The 22,119-nt window shown below is 36.9% G+C and overlaps 1 protein-coding gene across 1 annotated transcript in view; it reads left to right on the forward strand.

The window, feature by feature from the left end:
• LOC103079623 (cytochrome c oxidase subunit 7B2, mitochondrial-like) overlaps window positions 1–20,185 on the forward strand; it is an 80,232-nt gene extending 60,047 nt beyond the window's left edge. The window contains exon 2 of the mRNA XM_007445557.1: window positions 19,773–20,185. Coding sequence (XP_007445619.1) covers window positions 19,832–20,077 — 246 coding nt within the window. The 5' untranslated portion in view covers window positions 19,773–19,831 and the 3' untranslated portion in view covers window positions 20,078–20,185. The remainder of the gene's footprint in view (window positions 1–19,772) is intronic.
• The last annotated feature ends 1,934 nt before the right edge of the window (window positions 20,186–22,119 follow it).

Consider the following 22,119-nt stretch of genomic DNA (forward strand, 5'->3'; position numbering starts at 1 on the left):
TCCAATTCACTTTTTGGGGAAAAGATCTCAGAATAAATGCTGTCCAACCTCCTGTGCTTATTTGACTGGCTTCCTCCATCACTAAACCTCTGCTTTGAGATGGATATAATTCTGTGTATCCTGCCACATTACTGCAAATATAAATCTTAATTAAAAACACTCTATGAAAGAGATTTTGACTCAACACACAGCTATTTTTATAATTTCCTTTTCTTTGGCTGAGGTGGAATACCTCGTTATTCTTTTCTTCATGTAATACCAGCTTTGTTACCTCCACTTCTGGAGATGAAAATATATTAAAGTTTCATCAGAAAATGCATAGAGACTGTCTGCATGTTTAGGCACTTACCTGAATGCAGAGACATGAATTGACTTGTCATCTAATTCCTGGCAAATATATGGCTGAGATAATGGCTTTCTTGAGAAAGAGAAGAAGATTGATTGTCTTCAAGGGCCCTAACACCACCCACTTCTCTAGATTACCTCTGCTCTACTACTCTCAGCTTAGAACATTAGACAGCAGTATATCTAGACTAGATTATCTTAATTGCTATAGGAAAATTTTCACTGAATTCTGATTGAATAGTACCCCAATTTTTATGGAGCAATACTGTAACTAATGGTTATATATAAAAATTAAAGTATTGTACTTATAAATAAAATCCAAAATCCCCTTGAGGCTTTCAAAGTTCTGCATTACTTACTGGCTTCTACCAACATTTCCTAACTTTCATGTGCTGGTTTCCCTCCAGTTCACAATTCTCCAGTCACACTGAGCTTCTTTCAGTTTCTAGCTCAGGGCCTCCATGTGTGTTGAGCCTTCTTAGACTTTCCTTCCTTGTCTTCTACTGGAACATTTCTAGTCATTGTCTGGTCTCACCATAAATGTCTTTTGCTCAGAGAGGTCTTTCCTGCCCACTGATTATAAAATAACTTTAAAGTTATTAATACTTGGCATTTTATAGAATTTATCCCATACTGCAGTTGTATCTGATTGTGGTGATTTAATGACTTCCTTTCCCAGTGACCTGTGTAAGCTCCTAGAGGCCAGAGAATGTGTCTGGTTTTTTACTGGTATTTCAATAAATACTCAAATTTACAAATAACAGCATAGCATAAAATCTTCTCAACTTCATCTGCTCTAAAATGAAGATAATAATTAACTTCCACATTTTCTAATGGAAGTTAAAAGAAAATGTTGGCATAAGAAGTAGATCCTGGGCTTCCCTGGTGGCGCAGTGGTTGGGAGTCCGCCTGCCGATACGGGGGACGCGGGTTCATGCCCTGGTCCGGGAGGATCCCGCATGCCGTGGAGCAGCTGGGCCCATGAGCCGTGGCTGCTGAGCCTGCGCGTCAGGAGCCTGTGCTCTGCGGCAGGAGGGGCCGCAGCAGTGGGAGGCCCGCGTACTGCAAAAAAAAAAAAAAAAGAAGAAGTAGATCCTAAAGTAGACATACAAATACTCACTATATACCATGCCACGAACTCCACCACCAACAGTAACAAATTCATATGTGTGCTTCAATAAAATTCCAAATGAGTCATGTCATAGACCTAGTTTTTGTTTTGTTTTGTTTTGTTTTTAAGTAATTGAAACAATCAATGAGAAAATATAAAGGTCTCTCTGAGAACAATTTGAGCTCATAACAGAAGGATGAGTTAGAATTGGCTACATGAAGTAAGAGGAGAAAACTCAGCAAACACAGTGGAGAGAAGGAATAGGAGTTCGAAAAACTGAAAGAAGTCCACATGTAACTGGAATGCAGGCAGTGAATAGAAGATTTGTGTGAGATGTTGCTGACTAAATGGTCAAGGATCACATAAGCCTTATAGGTCATTGTTATGGACTGAATGTTTATGTCTCCCTAAAATCCATATGTGGAAGCCCTAACCCCAATGTGACTGTTTCTGGAGATAGGGCCTGTGGGGTTATCAAGGTTAAGTCACGTCATAAGGTGCCCTAATGTAATAAGGCTGGTGTCCTTATAAGAGGAGAAAGAAGATAGCAGAGCTTGTTATGTCTCTGCCATGTGAGGACACACAAGGAAGTAGATGTCTATAAGTCAGGAAGAGAGCCCTTACCAGAAAACAAACCCTGCTGGGCCTTGGTCTTAGAATCTCCAGCCTCCAGAACTGTAAGAGAATAAAATTCTGTTGTTTAAGTCATGCAATCCATGGTATTTTTTCATGGCAGCCAAAGCAGACTGGGATAGTCATATCAAAGATGTAAGTCTTTATCTTAAAAGTAATAAGAAACTATTGAGTGGTACTCTGTCCTGACCTAAAACAATTTGGCCTTTCACCATTGTCAGGTTCTTTTGGTAAATATTTGTATTCACTAATAGTTTGAGTAGGTTGTTCACATGGATGGTATTATTATGAAAGAAATTCTTCAATTTAATACTATCAGATATATGGAATTGAATAGAAAGAAGCCATGAGAACATAAATTCAGGCACTATCCTTAGACACTTTGGCATACTTCTTACATTAAAACAAGGCTGATGATATTCTTTTTAAATGCAGGAGCAGCCAACCAGATTGTTTAATTACATAGTAGAATTCTGCATACAGTAGATAAACTCAGGACCAATAGAACTCTAGAACTAAAGGGCTGTTCCCAGTTTATCAGGATACTATGCTTGCGAGATTTTCATTCTTCATTAATGCAAGAGTATTAGCCCTAATATAACATTTCTAGTGAACCGTGTATCTTGAATACAACTCATATTATTAGTGAAAAATTGCTTGTAACATTCTTCATGCTAATAAAACCCTCTGATATATATTTCTATGGTTATATGTCAGGTGCATATGTAACCATTCCTGAAGTGTGCATTTCTGATTAGTGTACTTCAAATGCTAACTAACAACCCCTAAACTGTAAACGAGGTTAATTTATTCACATGTATATCATACTATTTGTATTTAAACATTTTAAAAGCAAATCATCTGAGAACATAACAGAGATTTGTCAGTGTGGATGTGATACAGTCATGTTTCTGCTTTTAGATCCCTGGTGAAGGAGGCTTTAACATATATAAACCACTAAATGTGATATGGACATTAACAGAATGAAAGATAAAAATCATATGATCATCTCAGTAGATGCAGAAAAAGCATTTGACAAAATTCAAAATCATTTCATGATAAAAACTCTCAAAAAATTGGGTATAGAAAGAATGTACCTCAACGTAATAAAGGCCATATATGACAAGCCCACAGCTAACATCATACTCAATGGTGAAAAGCTGAAAGTTTTTTCTCTGTGATCAGGAACAATGCAAGGGTGCACACTCTTGCCACTTTTATTCAGCATAGTATTGGAAGTCCTAGCCAGAGCAATCAGGCAAGAAAAATAAATAAGTAAATAAAAGCCATGCAAGTTGGAAAGGAAGAAGTAAAAGTGTCTCTGTTTCCAGATGACATGATACTTCACATAGAAAATCCTATAGAATCCACCAAAAAAATTTTCAGTAAAGTTGCAGGATATAAAATTAACATGCAAAAATTAGTTGCATTTCTATACATTAATAATGAGCTATCTGAAAAAGAAATAAAACAATCACATTTACAATATCATTAAAAACAATAAAATACCTAGGAATGAATTTAACCAAGGAGGTGAAAGACCAGTACACTGAAAACTATGGCATCGATGAAAGAAATTGAGGAAGACACAAATAAATGGAAAGATATCACATGTTTATGAATTGGAAGAACTTATATTGTAAAAACGTCCATACTACCAAAGTGATCTATATAGTCTATGCAATCCTTACCAAATACCAGTGGCATTTTTCAAAGAAATAGAAAAATAATCTTAACATTCTTATGGAACCATAAGGACCATAATTAGCCAAAGCAATCTTGAGAAAGAAGAACAAAACTGGAAGCATCACAATTACTTATTTCAGACTATATTACAAAGCTATAGTAATCAAAACAATATGTACTGGCATTAAAAACAGTCACATAGATCAATGGAACTGAGTAGAGAAGCCAGAAATAAATCCACATGTATGTGGTCATCTAATTTTGACAAGGGCACCAAAAACACACATTGGGGAAATGATAGTCTCTTCAATAAATGGTATTGGGAAAACTGGATATCCACACACTAAAGAATTAAACTAGACCCCTATCTTGCACCACTCATAAAATTTAACTTGAAAACAATTACAGACTTAAATGTAAAACCTGAAATCATAAAACACCTATAAGAAAACATATGGAAGAAGCTCCTAGTTCTTGGTCTTGGCAATGTGTTTTTAAATTTTGACACCAAACCACAGGCAGCAAAAACAAAAATAAACAAGTAGAACTACACCAAAGTGAAAAGATTCTGCACAGCAAAAGAAACAACCAACAAAATGAAAAGGCTACCTATGGAATGAGAAAATATTTGCAAACCATATTTCTGATAAGGGGTTAATATACAAAATATATAAAGAACTTTTACAACTCAGTAGTAAACAAACAAACAAATAATCCAATTAGAAAATGGGAAAAGGACCTGAATAGACATTTCTCCAAAGAAGATATGCAGATGGTCAATAGGTACATGAAAAGGTGTTCAACATCACTAATCATCAGGAAAATGCAAATCAAAACCACAATGAAGTAGCACCTCACACCTGTTAGGATGGCTACTGTCAAAAAGACAACAGATACCAAGTGTTTTAGAAGATATGGAGAAAAGAGAATACTTGTGCACTGTTGGTGGGAATATAAATTGGGGTAGCCATTATGGAAAACAGTATGGAGGTTCCTCAAAAAAAATAAAAATAAAACTAGCACATGATCCAGTAATCCCATTTCTGGGTACATATCCAAAGGAAACAAAATTAGTATCTCAAAGAGATATCTACTTCCCCACATTTTTTGCAGCATTATTCACAATAGCCAAGATATGGAAACAACCTGTGTCTGTTGACAAATTAATACATAAATAAAATGTGGCATGTCTATCTATACTATATCTCTGTGTGTATGTATGTATGTATCTATCTATGCATAATGGAATATTATTCAGCCATAACAAAGAATGAAATCTTGCCATTTGGGACAACATGGATAAACCTAGGGGGCATTATGCTGAGGGAAATAAATCAGACAAAGAAAGACAAATTCTCTGTGATCTCACTTATAAGTGGAACCCAAAAAAATAAAAACCACACACACACACAAAAAACACCTGATCTCGTAGAAACAGAGTAGATTGGTGGTTGTCAGGGACAGGGGGTGGGGGAGATGGGGAGATGTGTGTTAAAGGGTGCAAATTTCCAGTTACAAGTTCCAAAACTCTAATTGATAGTTTGTTATACATATTAACAAAATTGTACTGTAAACTTGAAATTTACTAAGAAAGTAGATCTTAAATACCCTCATCTCTCTCTCTCTCTCTCTCTCTCTCTCTCTCTCTCACACACACACACACACACACACACACACACACACGATAACTATGCAAGGTGATGGATTAGCAAACTTTATTGTTGTAATCATTTCACAGAGTATACATACATCAGATCACCACATTATACACCTCAAATTTACATGATGTCATATGTCAGTTATACCTCAGTAAAGCTAGGGAGGAAACAAAAACGCAAAATCCCAAGCAAACAGAAAGAGATCACTTATGAGCAGTTGGGAGAATAGACGAGGGATGGCAGATGTGTTGTGGGAATGCCATTTAAGGAAAGCATGTGAAGAAAAGTTGAGCTATGATAGATACACTTTAGATAGAAAGAAATTAATGGATTTGAGATGTCTTTAGGATGAAAATTTCTTTCAGAAGATAAACAAAATTGATAAACCACTAGCCAGATGCATCAAGAAAAAAAGTAAGAAGACTCAAATCAATAGAATTGGAAATGAAAGAGAATTAATAATTGAAACTGCAGAAATACAGAGGATCATGAGAGATTACTACGAGCAACTTACGCCAATAAAGTGGACAGCCTGGAAGAAATGGACAAGTTCTTAGAAAAGCACAACCTTCTGAGACTGAACTAGGAAGATATAGAAAATATAAACAGACCAATTACAAGCACTGAAATTGAAACTGTGATTAAAAATCTTCCAACAAACAAAGGCCAGGACCAGATGGCTTCACAGGTGAATTCTATTAAACATTTAGAGAATAGCTAACACCTCTCCTTCTCAAACACTTCCAAAATGGGAGGAACACTCCCAAACTCATTCTATGAGGCCACCATCACCCTGATACCAAAACCAGACAAAGGTGTCACACAAAAAAGGAAACTACAGGCCAATATCACTGATAAATGTAGATGCAAAAAATCCTCAACAAAATACTAGCAAACAGAATCCAACAGCAATTAAAAGGATCAAAAAACCCCACGATCAAGTGGTGTTTATCCCAGGAATGCAAGGATTTGTCGAATATACGCAAATCAATCAGTGTGATACACCATATTAAAAAACTGAAGGAGAAAAACCATATGATCATCTCAACAGATGCACAAAAAGCATTTGACAAAATTCAGCACCCATTTATGATAAAAACCCTCCAGAAAGTAGGCATAGAGGGAACTTACCTCAACATAATAAAGGCCATATATGACAAACCCACAGCCAACATCATCCTCAATGGTGAAAAACTGAAATCATTTCCACTAAGATCAGGAACAAGACAAGGTTGCCCACTCTCACCATTGTTATTCAACACAGTTTGGGAAGTTTTAGCCACAGCAATCAGAGAAGTAAAAGAAATAAAACGAATCCAATCGGAAAAGAAGAAGTAAAACTGTCACTGTTTTCAGATTACATGGTACTATACATAGAGAATCCTAAAGATGCTACCAGAAAGCTAATAGAGCTCATCGATGAATTTGGTAAAGTAGCAGGACACAAAATTAATACACAGAAATCTCTTGCATTCCTATACTCTAATGACGAAAAATCTGAAAGAGATATTAAGGAAACGCTCCCATTTACCATTGCAACAAAAAGAATAAAATACCTAGGAATAAACATACCTAAGGGGACAAAAGACCTGTATGCAGAAAACTATAAGACACGGATGAAAAAAATTAAAGATGATACAAACAGATGGAGAGATATACCATGTTCTTGGACTGGACGAATCAACATTGTGAAAATGACTCTACTACCCAAAGCAATCTACAGATTCAGTGCAATCCTATCAAACTATCACTGGCATTTTTCACAGAACTAGAACAAAAAATTTCACAATTTGTATGGAAACACAATGGACCCTGAAAAGACAAAGCAATCTTGAGAAAGAAAAACGGAGCTGGGGGAATCAGGTGCCTGGACTTCAGACTATACTACAAAGCTACAGTAATCAAGACAGCATGGTACTGGCCCCAAAATAGAAATATATATCAATGAAACAGGATAGAAAGCCCAGAGATAAACCCACACATGTATGGTCACCTTATCTTTGATGAAGGAGGCAAGAATATACAATGGAGAAAAGACAGCCTCTTCAATAAGTGGTGCTGGGAAAACTGGACAGCTACATATAAAAGAATGAAATTAGAACACTCCCTAACACCATACACAAAAATAAACTCAAAATGGATTAAAGACCTAAATGTAAGGCCAGACACTATAAAACTCTTAGAGGAAAGCATAGGCAGAACACTGTATGACATAAATCATAGCAAGATCCTTTTTGACCCACCTCCTAGAGAAATGGAAATAAAAACAAAAATAAACAAATGGGACCTAATGAAACTCAAAAGCTTTTGCACACCAAAGGAAACCATAAAAAAGACGAAAAGACAACCCTTAGAATGGGAGAAAATATTTGCAAATGAAGCACCTGACAAAGGAATAATCTCTAAAATTTATAAGCAGCTTATGCAGCTCAACATCAAGAAAACAAACAACCCAATCCAAGAATGGGCAGAGGACCTAAATAGGCATTTCTCCAAAGTATATATACAGATTGCCAAGAAACACATGAAAGGATGCTCAGCATCACTAATCATTAGAGAAATGCAAACCAAAACTACAATGAGGTGTCACCTCACACTGGTCAGAATGGCCGTCATCAAAAAGTCTACAAACAGTAAATGCTGGAGAGGGTGTAGATAAAAGGGAGCCCTCTTGCACTGTTGATGGGAATGTAAATTGATACAGCCACTATGGAGATCAGTATGGAAGTTCCTTAAAAAACTAAAAATAGAACTACCATATGACCCAGCAACCCCACTACTGGGCATATACCCAGAGAAAACCATAATTCAAAAGGAGTCATGTGCCACAGTGTTCGTTGCAGCTCTATTTACAATAGCCAGGACATTGAAGCAACCTAAGTGTCCATCGACAGATGAATAGGTAAAGAAGATGTGACACATGTATACAATGGAATAGTTCTCAGCCATAAAAAGAAAAGAAATTGAGTTATTTGTAATGAGGTGGATGGACCTAGAGACTGTCATAGAGTGAAGTCAGAAAGAGAAAAACAAATACCATATGCTAACACATATATATGGAATTAAAAAAAAAAAAAGGTTCTGAAGAACCTAGGGGCAGGACAGGAATAAAGACGCAGACGTAGAGAATGGACTTGAGGACCCAGGGAGAGGGAAGGGTAAGCTGGGACGAAGTGCGAGAGTGGCATGGACTTACGTACAGTACCAAATATAAAATAGATAACCCAGGGAGATAGCCCAGCTGCCTAGCCCAGGGAGATCAGCTTGGTGCTTTGTGTCCACCTAGGGGGGTGGGGTAAGGAGGGTGGGAGGGAGACGCAAGAGGGAGGAGATATGGGGATATATGTATATGTATAGCTGATTCGCTTTGTTATACAGCAGACAGTAACACACCATTGTAAAGCAATTTTACTCCAATAAAGATGTTAAAAATAAAAGTAAAGTAAATAAATAAAAGAAGCCAATGGATATATTAAATGTTTCAAGGGAGTTGAAAGTATCACAAAGGATTTCTGAGTTTAACTTACTCAACTACATGTGTGGGAGTGATGTGTAGTGGTTTGGGGAACATTGGTAAAGACCAAGTTTGAGAGTGGAAGGGCATGGTTGTACACTTATGCCTATTGATTTTTTAGACATCAAATTATCTTTGAATTATGTTTGAATTATTTTGGAATTTGAATTATCTTGGGAGAGATGTTAAGAAGGCAGTTTAATGTATTGCCCAGGATCTAAGAAGAGGGTTTATATGTGGAGATGTAATTTGGGAGTCGTCTAATTGCCCTTTGATGATAACATTTATTAGCGTGCCTAGGAATACCGAGAGAGAGAGAGAGAGAGAGAGAGAGAGAGAGAGAGAGAGAGAGAGAGAGAGAGAGAGCGCATATAAAGTGAGAATCAAACCTATGTCTTAGCCTTGAAGAACTCCTTCACTAAGGACCTGTTACAGAAAGCTGAGTTTGTAAAGAAGAAATAGCCATAGAAATAGAAATAGAAAGAAAACTAAGGGACTATTATAGAAGCTAATTGAAGAGAAGGTATCCAGAGGAAGAGTGCGTCACTGGTATTATTATAGCGGAAAATTCAAGAAAAGTGACTTAATATGTCCATTTTAGGGACAGAGGGGCCATTATTTCTCTTTGTAATATCTGTTTATGTTGAATGATGAGGTGGAATCTGGATGGGGTACAAGAAGAAAAAATGGAAACTCAGGAATTTTCCAGGGTTCATTAATTGTTGTTTGAAACTAGATCCCATTTTCCATGGAATAGTGTCCTTCTGCACATTCTCACATTGTGTACAGTTCACATAATATAAATTGCTCTTTTGGCTTAAGGTATTTTTGTTGTTGTTCTGGAACTATTTTCTCCAGTTAAATAAATGAATGTTTTATGTAGGGAATCCCCAGAATCATCTAGCTGCTGGATGTATGTTGTATCAGTATTTTGGGACTTTCCCAATATTTTGGCAAATACCATTTGTAGGCTCTTACATAATATGTGACATTGATTATAAGGCATACTTAAAGGAAACATTTTCACAATTTAGCTTAAATCCAGTCCTGGAGGGAGCATGTGCTTCTGAAGCATGGCTGTGATTTATTTTCCCAGTATTAATTCCAAGATTTTCTTAGTTATTCCTAGTTATTCTCTCTGGCTCTTTAATATAAATTATAAAGTTATAGGTGAAACTCCAAAATCATGAACTATGAAGTAAAAGCAGGAAATTGCTTCACTTTGGATATTATTAATTCAAAACACAATTAGGTTCTAACAATCTTAACTCATTATTTTGTGTCTACCCAGTCTTATAAATTGTCTACATTTGTTCTCAAAGAAGTCTCTCAGGCTTATCTGCTATTATTTCTTAGTAACGTTAACAACACATTTTTATGATGATTATAACATGATGTTCAATCTACAATTCAATTAATGTGATAAAATACATTATATAAGAAGCCCACAGATCCACCATCAGCTGTCGTTCTAAGTTGCATAAATTGTATGTGTAATCAAAATTATGGCCTATTTGCATGTAAATCTCACTTTTCCCTTAACAAATGTTCAAATGGTTAAATTATGCCAGTTTAGTTTAAGCATACCCTTTTAGTCTATGAAATTTTAGACTCCATTAGATTAAAGAAACTGAAAGTAACCTCTTTGAAACCAGAATTCTAATTGGGAATCTTAAGACTTCAAAACAAGAATCTGTTCTGAATTTCTGTTGTATGTGTTTAGATGGGTAACCTCCTTCAGGCTTGCTTTCTTCTTTAGCCTTTTTCCCTCAGGAATTTAAAAGAAAAACTAAAATGAAATACCAGTTCACTAAAGCAGGCACCCTGCCCCAAGGTTTGGCAAAGTGCATCCTGTCTCACTGTTTCTTCTGAGGATCTACAAAGAAAAAATCAGTTTACTAAAGTCAGCCCCTCTGGCCAAAGTCATTCTCACTTCCAAATAATGAATTCTAAATGGAAAAGAAAACAAAAAGTAGAATGCCAACATCTTGTTAAGAGTTTTCAAGAAGTTTCCAAAATTTTATGAAAGTGAAAAGAAAAAAATAAATTATACTGAAAGACAGAACTGGCCTGGTAAAACAACTTGCAAACTGATCACAATTACTACTTCAGGGCTGTGAAGTGCTCTTCTCATCGAATGGAATTTCTCTGCAAATGCTCCATAAGTTGCCCAGGTGATGGCAATAACAAAAGCCTTACTCATAAAGGTTTTATTTACAGTACAGATATATTTTGAACAGAGTTTAGGAGGGCAGAGATAGTCCAAGTAGGAAATTTAAAAATCTGGAGTTTTCGGAAACAACAGGGAAAGTATTATTTTGCAGCACAAAGTATTCCAGTCCAATGTGGATTTGATCAGAATTAACTTCTGGAGTAGATCCCTACTAGCCTAATTTCTGGTTAGCACCTGAAAACAATTTTCATGAAAAATAGAAACACTTGGAAAATGTGTCTTTCAAAATTAAAATGTTTTTGATATCTAAAAGTTATTTTATTTTTTCTTTACTTTATATGACTATATCAGTGACATACTTAAAGACAAGAATGGCTTGTACATTTTCATTTCAAGGTTTAGATGAAAGTTTCAAATTATGCAACGAGTGGTCACTGATGCAACTCTAATGGCCACTGAAGAATCGTACAATCTTTCTGCTCATAGAGCGTTTAATGAATAAAGGTAGATGTGGAGAGGAGAAAAACATCTGCACAAATACTAAAACTGCAAAAGTTAGACTCACATAACGAAGGCAAGAGTTAATTGCTGTGGGTATTGTTATGATACCCTAGGCTTACCACACACTCTGTACTCCCTGAGTCATATGTTACAAGTCCCACAAGGAAGTGATTTAGTTTGTGAAATGCCTCCTGGAACTATTAAACAATTTTAAATGAGTACAATGGTGTAACAGCCTTGAGAACACAGAGACATCCTTTGGTATTCCCCGAAGTGTGTTCTGGAAAACACTAATATGGAGATATGCTCCAGAGGGAAAAAAGCATGGCATGCTCAGCTAAGTTTGGAAAGTACCACATGGTATCCCTCTCAGAGAATCGCTGTATGCATTAGCACCATAGAGGTTTGGGAAATACTTCAGTAAAAAAGAATTTGACTTTGTTACCTGCATATTTCTCAAACTTACACGACACAGAAGCCCTTTATATAAATAACACCTGCTAGCATCAAACAGAACTACTGAAATAGGCACGTGTTTGGGGAAATACTGATAGAAGGTTACTTCATGATTTGGAATCAGTGTCAAGCCAGTTAAGCTAAAAGATAAATTATGTATTCCAGTCACTGGAATGGAATATTCTTTTTTTAAAGTTAATAAAATAAATTCTCACATTCCAGTTTATTTGTCAAGTTCTGAGAGTTCCAGTGGCCCAAGGTGGATCCTCAGAGGCTCTCACCTTTGTGTGCGTGTGCAAAAGAATTGTGGTCTGGCTCTGCAAAACAAAGGATTGGATGCAGAAATACAATGACTGCAGAAATAAGGGACTGGCACATTTTAAGATCTTGACTGGGTGAACTGTACAAGTGCTTACTATTACTGACATCTGCATTATTCCCCTGCAAACTCGTCCCCACCCCAGAGTAATATCTAAGCTGCAAATTTGACCCCATAACTCACGTTCCTAATGTCTTTCAATGGCTCCATATAATTTTCTGGATAAACTTTTCAAAGTTTCTAGAATTTATTATAACCACGATCTCTTTTCTTTTCCAAGATTAAGTTGGAGAAATGCTATGCATTTATCCAGATGTTTTGATTTGCCAGATCCACTGAAATAGACTCTTCTAGCTGGACATGACTATATCACAACCTACAAGCCATGGAATGTAGTTAATATAAAATCTTTTGGGAGTAAGCACAGCAGCCCACTTTCTAACACTTAATACATTGCTTGAAATAACAAGGATTTGTTATTCAGTCCTTGTAATTTCCAATATTTGAAATGGCCTATAATGTAAAAATAACATGGGCTCTAAGGAAATTTGCTGGGCCTACTAAAGTTTAATAGAGAACAGTCATGCCTTTGACGTGCAGTGTGGCATGGAGAAAAGCTTCCAATGTCTCTGTTATTGTTTTGTTCTCTTACACATAGCTATCAGAAAGGGAAAAAATGAGTATAGTTGAGAGCACTTTGTGACTAAAAAAATATAATGGGATTCATGAGTGAACCACATTAATGTAATTAGGTTCATAAAAGGAATTGCCTGAATGAACACTGTGGTTATTCCCAGGATGGACATTATTGAATACCTTCAGCATTCTATATAGGATAGAAACAGTCTGTTCATGGTGGCCATGGGAAGAAGTACCTGAGGGAGAGTACATACCTTATATCCCTTCACTCTTCAAGCAACATTTGCCATTTAAGGACATTGATTCGTGAGTTGTCCACTCTGTTATTTCTCCCTCCTGGCATAATAATCCACCGCTGTAATCTGTCTGTTTATTTGTTGAGGCAACATCCATTATGTCACTCTTTAGGCTTAATAAAGTGACATAATCTACAGCCTTAATCAAATGGCTGTACCATCCATTGATTCATTGACTCAGGAGATGATACCATCACATCTGAAACAGAACCATTTTTCAGCATTTCCACCAGCAGCATTGCTTGTGCAGGGTTCCCAGATTTCCTGTTACAAAAAGGCTGAAGGCTTAAGTAATCCTGATGGGAGACACTGCCCCATGTACACTTAATCCCTCCTTGAGCAACCTACTTTTCTGAGGAATACATAAATGAATGGAAGACACTGCAGGTTAGGTGCGTTTCATTTCAAGAAGATTGCCTTTTTACTGTTTCTTGTTTTCTGTTGTTCTGAAGCTGTCAAAGAAGAGTAGAAATAAAAGGTGGAAATAAAGATGTTACAGTTGAGTAATGGAGTCTAGGAGCCTTTGCTTTGAAAGTGTTATCATTCGTTATACAGCAGAACACCAGTGTTACTAGTGCTTTTAATGTTTTTAAATGCTGCCAAATGTTTCTGTTGACTAACTTATTCCCAGGGGGTCCCTATAACTCTTTCAGGTTACTGGGTACTGCTTTCTAAATTACCATGGTGGTGAATTCAATTACTACTGTACTCTTTCAGTGGCCTAAAAGAATAAATGGTCTTCCTAAAATGTTTTTCTCTTTGAAAGGTCTAGAGTATTAGAGCTGGATAGGACCTTAGAGATTATCTGATTCAGTGTTCCATAAACTTGTCTGATGACAAGACTCTCCTGAGAACTTGTTTAAAAAAATATAGATTCTCAGGCTACTTCCCTGGATACTCTGTTACAATACGTTTGACATGGAGCCCAGGAATCTACATTTTGTAACAAAGAGTCCAAATAACTCTTAGGATCAGGCAGGTTTGGGAAAAGCTAAATTAGTTCCACTTTTTAATTTTATGGATGAGGAAGCAGATGCCTAGATAGATTAAGTGATTCATCTAAGTTATACTGCACAAAAAATTGGAAAAATTGAGATTAGTTCAGGAAAAAAAATATTGTTGGGCAACCTTCATGCATCCCATAGTAGGAAATGTATTTTCTTAGAATTTAAGCCTTCTGTATTGAATAGAACAATGCCATTTAGAAGATTGTGGGAGAAGTGACGAGACACTTTACTCTGTATATGACAGTGGAATTCTCTGTACACACCAGGGAATGATTTTGCTCCACAAGTGACATTTGGCAATGTCTGGAGATAGATTTTTGGTGTCACAACTAAAGAGAAAGAAGTACCACTGGTATATAGTGTATAGAGGAAGGGATGCTACTAAACCCCCTGCAATGCACAGGACATCCACCCACAACAAAGAATTACTTGGACCACAATATCAATAGTGTCCAGGTTGGGAAAGCTCGGTATTGATTGCTTCTTGAGCATTATCTCCCTGTGAGATACTTAACAGTACTATCTGAACACATTTGAGGAGTAGGACACAGTTGCCAATTTTCTTCCTGAAATTAGATAGAAAGCCTTATATCATATAAGCAGGTCATTTATTGATCCATGTTAGGCTATACTTAGACTGGATGAAATTTTTTTTCCCCCCCTTAGGGCCATACAGTAAATCTTTTAAGGATTCCTCCTCTTTCTTCTACTCACATATCTAGACCTGTCATTCCTAGCACACCTCAATTATGTCTCCTTTGACCTTTCTGCATTCTGTATCTAAATCACCCAAACTCTAATTCCCTGGGATCAGCTAAAAGCTACAGTGTCAATGTCTGTTGACTTTTAACAGAAATTGAGACAGAGTTTTGGTCATAATCTTAATGCAGAGGCTAAGTGAATAGAATACACAATTTACTTAGAGTAACTTATTTTCCAAATCTGTATGATTTTCTTTTCCTAATATTTCTCAATTCTGTCTCCTCTCTGTCTGTTATCAGTACTTAATTCAGATCCTCATCATCTTTTTAATAAACCATTGAAATAAACACTTAACTAACCTCTTAACTTTTCTGTCACTTTTGCTGTTTTCTTACCATTTCTCCACCTAACCTATCTTGTAAAGTGCTTTTTCCTCCAGATTTTTTCCCACCTCAGCTTTTTCCTGATTAAACCAATCAGTAGTTTCTCCTCACCTATAAGAATGTTTCTCAAATGTGGATTACATATGGCATCTTTTTTTTTGAATTTTATTTATTTTTTTATACAGCAGGTTCTTACTAGTTATCCATTTTATATACATCAGTGTATACATGTCAATCCCAATCGCCCAATTCATCCCACCACCCCGCCCCAGCTTTCCCCCCTTGGTGTCCATACATTTGTTCTCTACATCTGTGTCTCTATTTCTGCCCTGCAAACTGGTTCATCTGTACCATTTTTCTAGGTTCCACATATATGCGTTAATATATGATATTTGTTTTTCTCTTTCTGACTGACTTCACTCTGTATGACAGTCTCTAGATCCATCCACATCTCTACAAATGATTCAGTTTCGTTCCTTTTTATGGCTGAGTAATATTCCATTGTATATATATGCCACATCTTCTTTATCCATTCGTCTGTTGATGGGCATTTAGGTTGCTTCCACGTCCTGGCGATTGTAAATAGTGCTGCAGTGAACATTGGGATGCATGTGTCTTTTTGAATTATGGTTTTCTCTGGGTATACATACGGCATCTTTTTAAAGAGGAAACAAATTATTTCATCTCAACTTGTATCATCTTAAATTATTTGATAATAAAATCACTTATATATGTGTAAACATAAAATCAAATTCATCCTCTTTATGCTTAAAGCTTAACACAACTATGAAACCAAAACAAATTTTCAAATTAAAAATGAATCAAACTATTCAACAAAGAATAGTTGAATATTATTTTCTTGTATTTCTTTATATTATTGTGAAGGGAAAAATCACAGAATTAAGAATTCTCTTTGTTAACTCACATAAAAGGCTTTGAGTTTGAGCATGGTTTTCTCAACAACAGGAAACACTGACTTACAGAATCGAGTCCAGATGCCACAGCAAGGCATATGAAGTCCTCCGTGTCCGTTTTGGTCCTTTTCTCATCCCTCCAGGCTCATCTGTGGGCATTTGCTGCTTCAGCACTTATTACTTAGTGTTACTGAGCTCATCAGGCTGCCCTGCCCCCGTACTATTTCAGCTGTCTGTGCTTTCGCTTGTGCTACTTGGTCTACGTTTTTTTTCCCACCAGTTTTGTGTTTTATGTTTCTTAATCATCCTTCAAGATCTAACCTAGGTGTCATTTCCTCTAAAACCATTCCTAGAACCCCAGGTTGAAATGTACCTCTCCTCTGTGGATTAAGGGCACCCTGTGCTCTTCTGTAGCCTTGTCTCCTCCCTTATAACAGTGCTCTGTCCATCCCCTCCCTCTACCATGAACTACCATAAGAGTAGGGGTGGTACCAGTAGCACCCAGACCAGGCCCTGCCGTACCAGTAGTCACTCCATAAATATATAGTAAACTGAATTGAAACATTTTCAACTAAAGACCCATCTCTGGTAACCACACTGCTTTTTGTTTCTTTGTATGTTTGTTTGTTTCCAGTGCTTGGAATTGAATATACTTTAAGAAAACATGACATAGTTGAAAAATGCACTGGATTTAGAATCATAGGACCTGAGTTCACATCTTGTCCTGTCATTTGTTCTTGTGTGTAAAATGGAGATAATCACCATCTCACATTCTTTTTGCAGATGTGCAAAATTCTGGCATGATGTTTGGCAAACGAGCATATATAATAAATATTAGTTTCCTTCCTACATTATGCTTTACTTCTTTTTATGGACTTTAGTGATTTAAAATGATTATTGTTACCAGTGAAGCTTCAAATCGGTATACCTCCCTATCGCCATTAGATTGAGGTCCGGTATTAATTATTTTTCCTGAACTGAGCTTCAGCATTGCTGTATAAAGTAGATGAGACAATCAATCTTTCCTTTTCATCCTCATAGGATACTTTGCTCCCTTTAACTATTTATATTTATTCAGAACATATTTCTTTTCTTTTATTGCCACAGGCATGAGAGAACCTCTGCTTTGTTCTTACTACTTAGAGAAATCTGTCTTCTTCCTTCTTTGTAGGCTGTTTTCATCAGAAAGCATCTACTTTGAGAAGCATTTTCTTTACCTGCATTATATTATTGAATTTACCTTTTTTATGCTTTCATATGGTTATTAGAATCTGTAGCTTCAGTTCTTTGGGTAATAGGCTTAAGGCTCCTAGATAACACAAAATTTATTGTAGAAGTAAGTCATGTGGAGTTCAGCAAGATAGAAAATTTCTCTAATCAGTGGGTTCCTAGCTCTTACATGTGTTTTATAAACAAAAATAGATCAAAGGTACTACAGAAGGCATTCCTAATAAAAAATTCTTAATAATGGATATATTGGTACAAGGAAATTCAGACTTAGATGGCAAAGAAAATGTTCACAGATATGGGAATAGCCAGAGGATGAACTAATCTACAAAGGGATGCGATCATTGTCACTAGAGACAAAGTATTTGAGCTTCCACTTAACACTGAAGGGATAGGAATAATGAAACCAATTTGTCATAAAGCAGCAGGCATGAGTTGATGATCCACAAGAGATCCCTATTATCACAAATTATTCTCTGGTTCTGTGCCTTCCTAAAGACTGAAAGCTATGTGTGGCACAAGTGCTTTTGTATTGGATTAAGGCTGCACCTGTCATATTCTGATCCATTTCACTTTCAACCAACTCTCTGAATTCAATTCAAATTAAACCTGTAGTGCCTTTTGGTGAAGAGATTCATGACTAACAGGAAAAAACTTTGAATGTTTGGAACCTTAGAGGAAATGCATTTGGTTCTGTTTTAGCCCTGTTTGTCACAATCACGAAAAGTACCACTTTACCATCTGGTAGGAAATAAAAGAGAACCTTAGGGTCTTGTTTTCCAAGTTGGGAATAAAATCATTTGCGTTAGCAAATCTCAGTGAGCAGTTATAAGTTTACAAGTCCTGACCTCAGGCCCTTTTGTATCCATGTTGCCTGCATTTGGGCCACAGTTAACATATGTCATTGCTAGAGACTGAGCACTGTTTGACAGCTTGCACTGAGAAGAGACATTGACAGAAAGAACTCCTCCATGTGTTTCTGCTTCTATATCTCTTGTTCAGTGTAATTATCTGTTTAAAAAAAAGAATTATTAGGGCTATTATGGACATGTACATCTGATTTCATGATTTTTTGGCTTGTTTTCAGTTGGTTTTAACTTCTTATGAGGATACCAGCGTTCATTTATATTTCAGATTAGCTCAAAAATGTTCTTTCTTTGCTTTTGTGTCAGCTATTGTGTACGCAAAGTTACATCTTTTGATCTTGAAGATTTTGCAGACTATTGGAGGAGAATGTAAAGGTAATTCCTCAAGAGAATGACAAGACAAGCCACAGGCTGGAAGAAAATATTTGCAAAAGACATATATGATAAAGGACTGTAATTAGGTTCATTGATTGTAACAAATATAACAAATGTGCTACTCTGGTACAGAATGGAGAAGGCATGCATGTATGGAGTCAGGAATTATATGGAGACTCTGTGCTTTCCATTCAATATTGTTGTGAACCTAAAACTACTCTAAAAAATTGTTTTTAAAAATGATAAAGTGAATGCATCATGTCACATGGTGTGAAAGAAGGGTTATAAAATTGTAGAAGCTCAGAGAAGGGTTGGCTTATTCAGCCTAGGGAGGTTTCAAAAGGACTTCACAGAAACGGTGGCTTTTAGACTGGGATTTAAAAGGCAAGTAGAATTTTATCTGTAGGAAAGTGCAAGGCAAGAAGTACTGGTAGAAATGAGAGATGGGGAGGAGGTTAAAAGGAATGGAGAAAAGGAGCAAGAAGAGGAGGTGGTATGACATACCCTGTGAATGCCTTGTAATTCTGACTGAAACCAGAGTTTATAGTAGACATAGGCAGGTCATTGGAGTAGTGGGGCATGTTGGCATTTTAGCCATTTTATCAGCTGGACATTGTTGTCTCAGTTTGCCATTGAATTTTCCTTTTTTATGCTTTCATATGGTTATTAGAATCTATAGCTTCAGTTCTTTGGGTAATAGGCTTAAGGCTCCTAGATAACACAAAATTTATTGTAGAAGTAAGTCATGTGGAGTTCAGGAAGATGGAAAATTTCTCTAATCAGTGGGTCAACTAACTGCGCAAGTTCACATAGCTAATCAGTGGCAGAGCTAAGACTCAACTCCAGACATCATGATATCAAAACTTACCTGCCTGGCCACACTGCAAGACATGGTGTGGGTGAAACCTTCAAAGTGAGAAGAACTAAACGTAGATCAGATGTCATCACCTATCTTTTGTTTTTGCAGGTTTCTTTGCAAGGAAATAGACCAGCAGCTTCAATCAACTGCAGTTCTGTCATACCTCCATGATGTTTCCCTTGGTCAGAAATGCACTAAGTAGCCTCAGGATTCGAAGCATTCAGCAAATTAGGGCAAGACAGAGCCACTCCAAACACTCACCAGATTTTCATGACAAATATGGTGATATTATACTAGCCAGTGGAACCGCTTTCTGTGTTGTTGTGTGGATGTTTACAGCCACACAGGTTGGAATAGAATGGAACCCCTCCCCTGTTGGCAGAGCCACTCCAAAAGAGTGGAATGAAGAGTAAGCATCACAGTTACTGTAATACAGAAGTGTCTCAAAGTCAGCTTGTCATTTAAATACTCTGCTGTGCATTGAAATATAGCATAATCGAAGAAATAAAATGCATTTGAAAACATTAAAAAGTCGTTGAAAATAGTCATTATAGTGCCTGAAAGCAAGGCAGTAGCAGTGGGTATAGATTACAGGGGATTATGAATAATAAATATTTGAAAGTAGAATTAATGAAGCATGTATTTTTCTGGCTTAATGATTTATGCTAGGTATCTTTCAGTGGACATACATACATAGGTACTTAACAAATTAATTTAATTGTTTGGCAAATCCTATTGAATCTTTCTTAAAAACATATTCATAATTGACCATTTTTCACGTCCTTTATCTTTCCTTCCCTGATCTGAACCACCATACTTTCGCTGGGATTATTATAAAAACTCTCTAGCCAGTCTCCTTTCCTTTACACTTGATGATCATCAAGCCTGCCCTGAACCGCCCCCAATGCAGTCACACACAGTCTTTTTTAAGCACAACAGTGGCAATGATCATTTTTTAAAAAAATTAGTTTAGTAATATCACTCCTCTTTTCAAGACACTATGACTCCCCATTTTACAAGGACATGAGTGCCTCAAGTCAAGGATAATTGGGACTATCTTATGGGTGACTTATCACAGTTGGCAATGGAGACCACCTTCTACTCCTGGATGATCAGCTTCAGGGTAAGTGTACTGTTCCTCAAGCTCAAATATATATAGATATCATTATTCTCTGGATAAAAGACATGTTCCTAGGTGTATAATTTATAGGTCTTAGGGAATGCTCATTTTCAGCTTTACCAGTATTGCTAAGTTATTCCTCAAAGTGGTTACATTCTCACCAGCAATGTGTACAACCTCCTCTTGTTCCACATCCAAACTCACTCTTAAGAGTTTTCATGCACTTTAATATTTGGTACTTTGATGAGCATGAAATAATAGCTCATATTTTAATTTATGCTTCCCCGATTACTGATCAGGTCAAACATCTTGTGTTAGCTTTTTGTGTTTTGGGGGTTTTTGTGTATATGACCTTTCTTTTTTTTTTATCATTCCTTTTTTTTGATTAATTAATTAATTTTATTTTTGGCTGCGTTGGGTCCTCGTTGCTGCTTGTGGGCATTCTCTAGTTGTGGCGAGTGGGCACTACTCTTCATTGCGGTGCGTGGGCTTCTCATTGCGGTGGCTTCTCTTGTTGTGGAGCATGGGCTCTAGGCACGTGGGCTTCAGTAGTTGAGGCACGTGGGCTCAGTAGTTGTGGCTCGCAGGCTCTAGAGTGCAGGCTCAGTAGTTGTGGCACACAGGCAACTGCTCTGTGGCATGTGGGATCCTCCCGGAGAAGGGCTCGAACCGATGACCCTGTGTTGGCAGGTGGATGCTTAACAACTGTGCCACCAGGGAAGCCCTGACCTTTTTATTTGTTGCTTTTGCCATTTTTCTATTCAATTGTTTGTCTTAATCATTTGTAGAATTTTTTTTGTATATTCTTTATACTAATTATCTCAGCCAGGATTTAATCAGAGAGGCAGAAGCAGTGTGAGTAGTATAGAATAATGGGATTGATTTTGGGAATTAAAACTAATGCAGCTGTGAGAGCTAGTAGAGAAGTTTTTATAAGACTGTTGCCTTTGTATCTGGTACTAAATATGTTCACAGTAAAGGAGGAAAACTGGACGTGAAGTAAGGGAGAGCCAGGGCCAATGGGAATTGAGAAGGATGCACTGGGATCATGACTGTAAACTGGAACCTGTGCCTGTTTCTCACTGTCTCTAACTAAGATGACATGGATGACTTATGGGAGAAGCTGGTGCCCTTCACTGTGGAACTACACATTCACCTTTCTCAGGATTCAGAAGAGCTGGAGAAGAACTGGTAGGAGTTAAAGTAGCTACAGGCCCAGGTGCTGTTTCTTACCAATCAAGCCAGAAGATCAGTAGCAGCATACACAAGCTGCTGCAGCGCAGGACTGCTGTTCTACACCAGCCTTCCAAGTGTAAAATGGACGCTGGTTCATGT

The sequence above is a fragment of the Lipotes vexillifer genome, unplaced genomic scaffold, assembly GCF_000442215.2.
Source record: "Lipotes vexillifer unplaced genomic scaffold, Lipotes_vexillifer_v1.1 scaffold1043, whole genome shotgun sequence".
Classification (NCBI taxonomy): domain Eukaryota; kingdom Metazoa; phylum Chordata; class Mammalia; order Artiodactyla; family Lipotidae; genus Lipotes; species Lipotes vexillifer.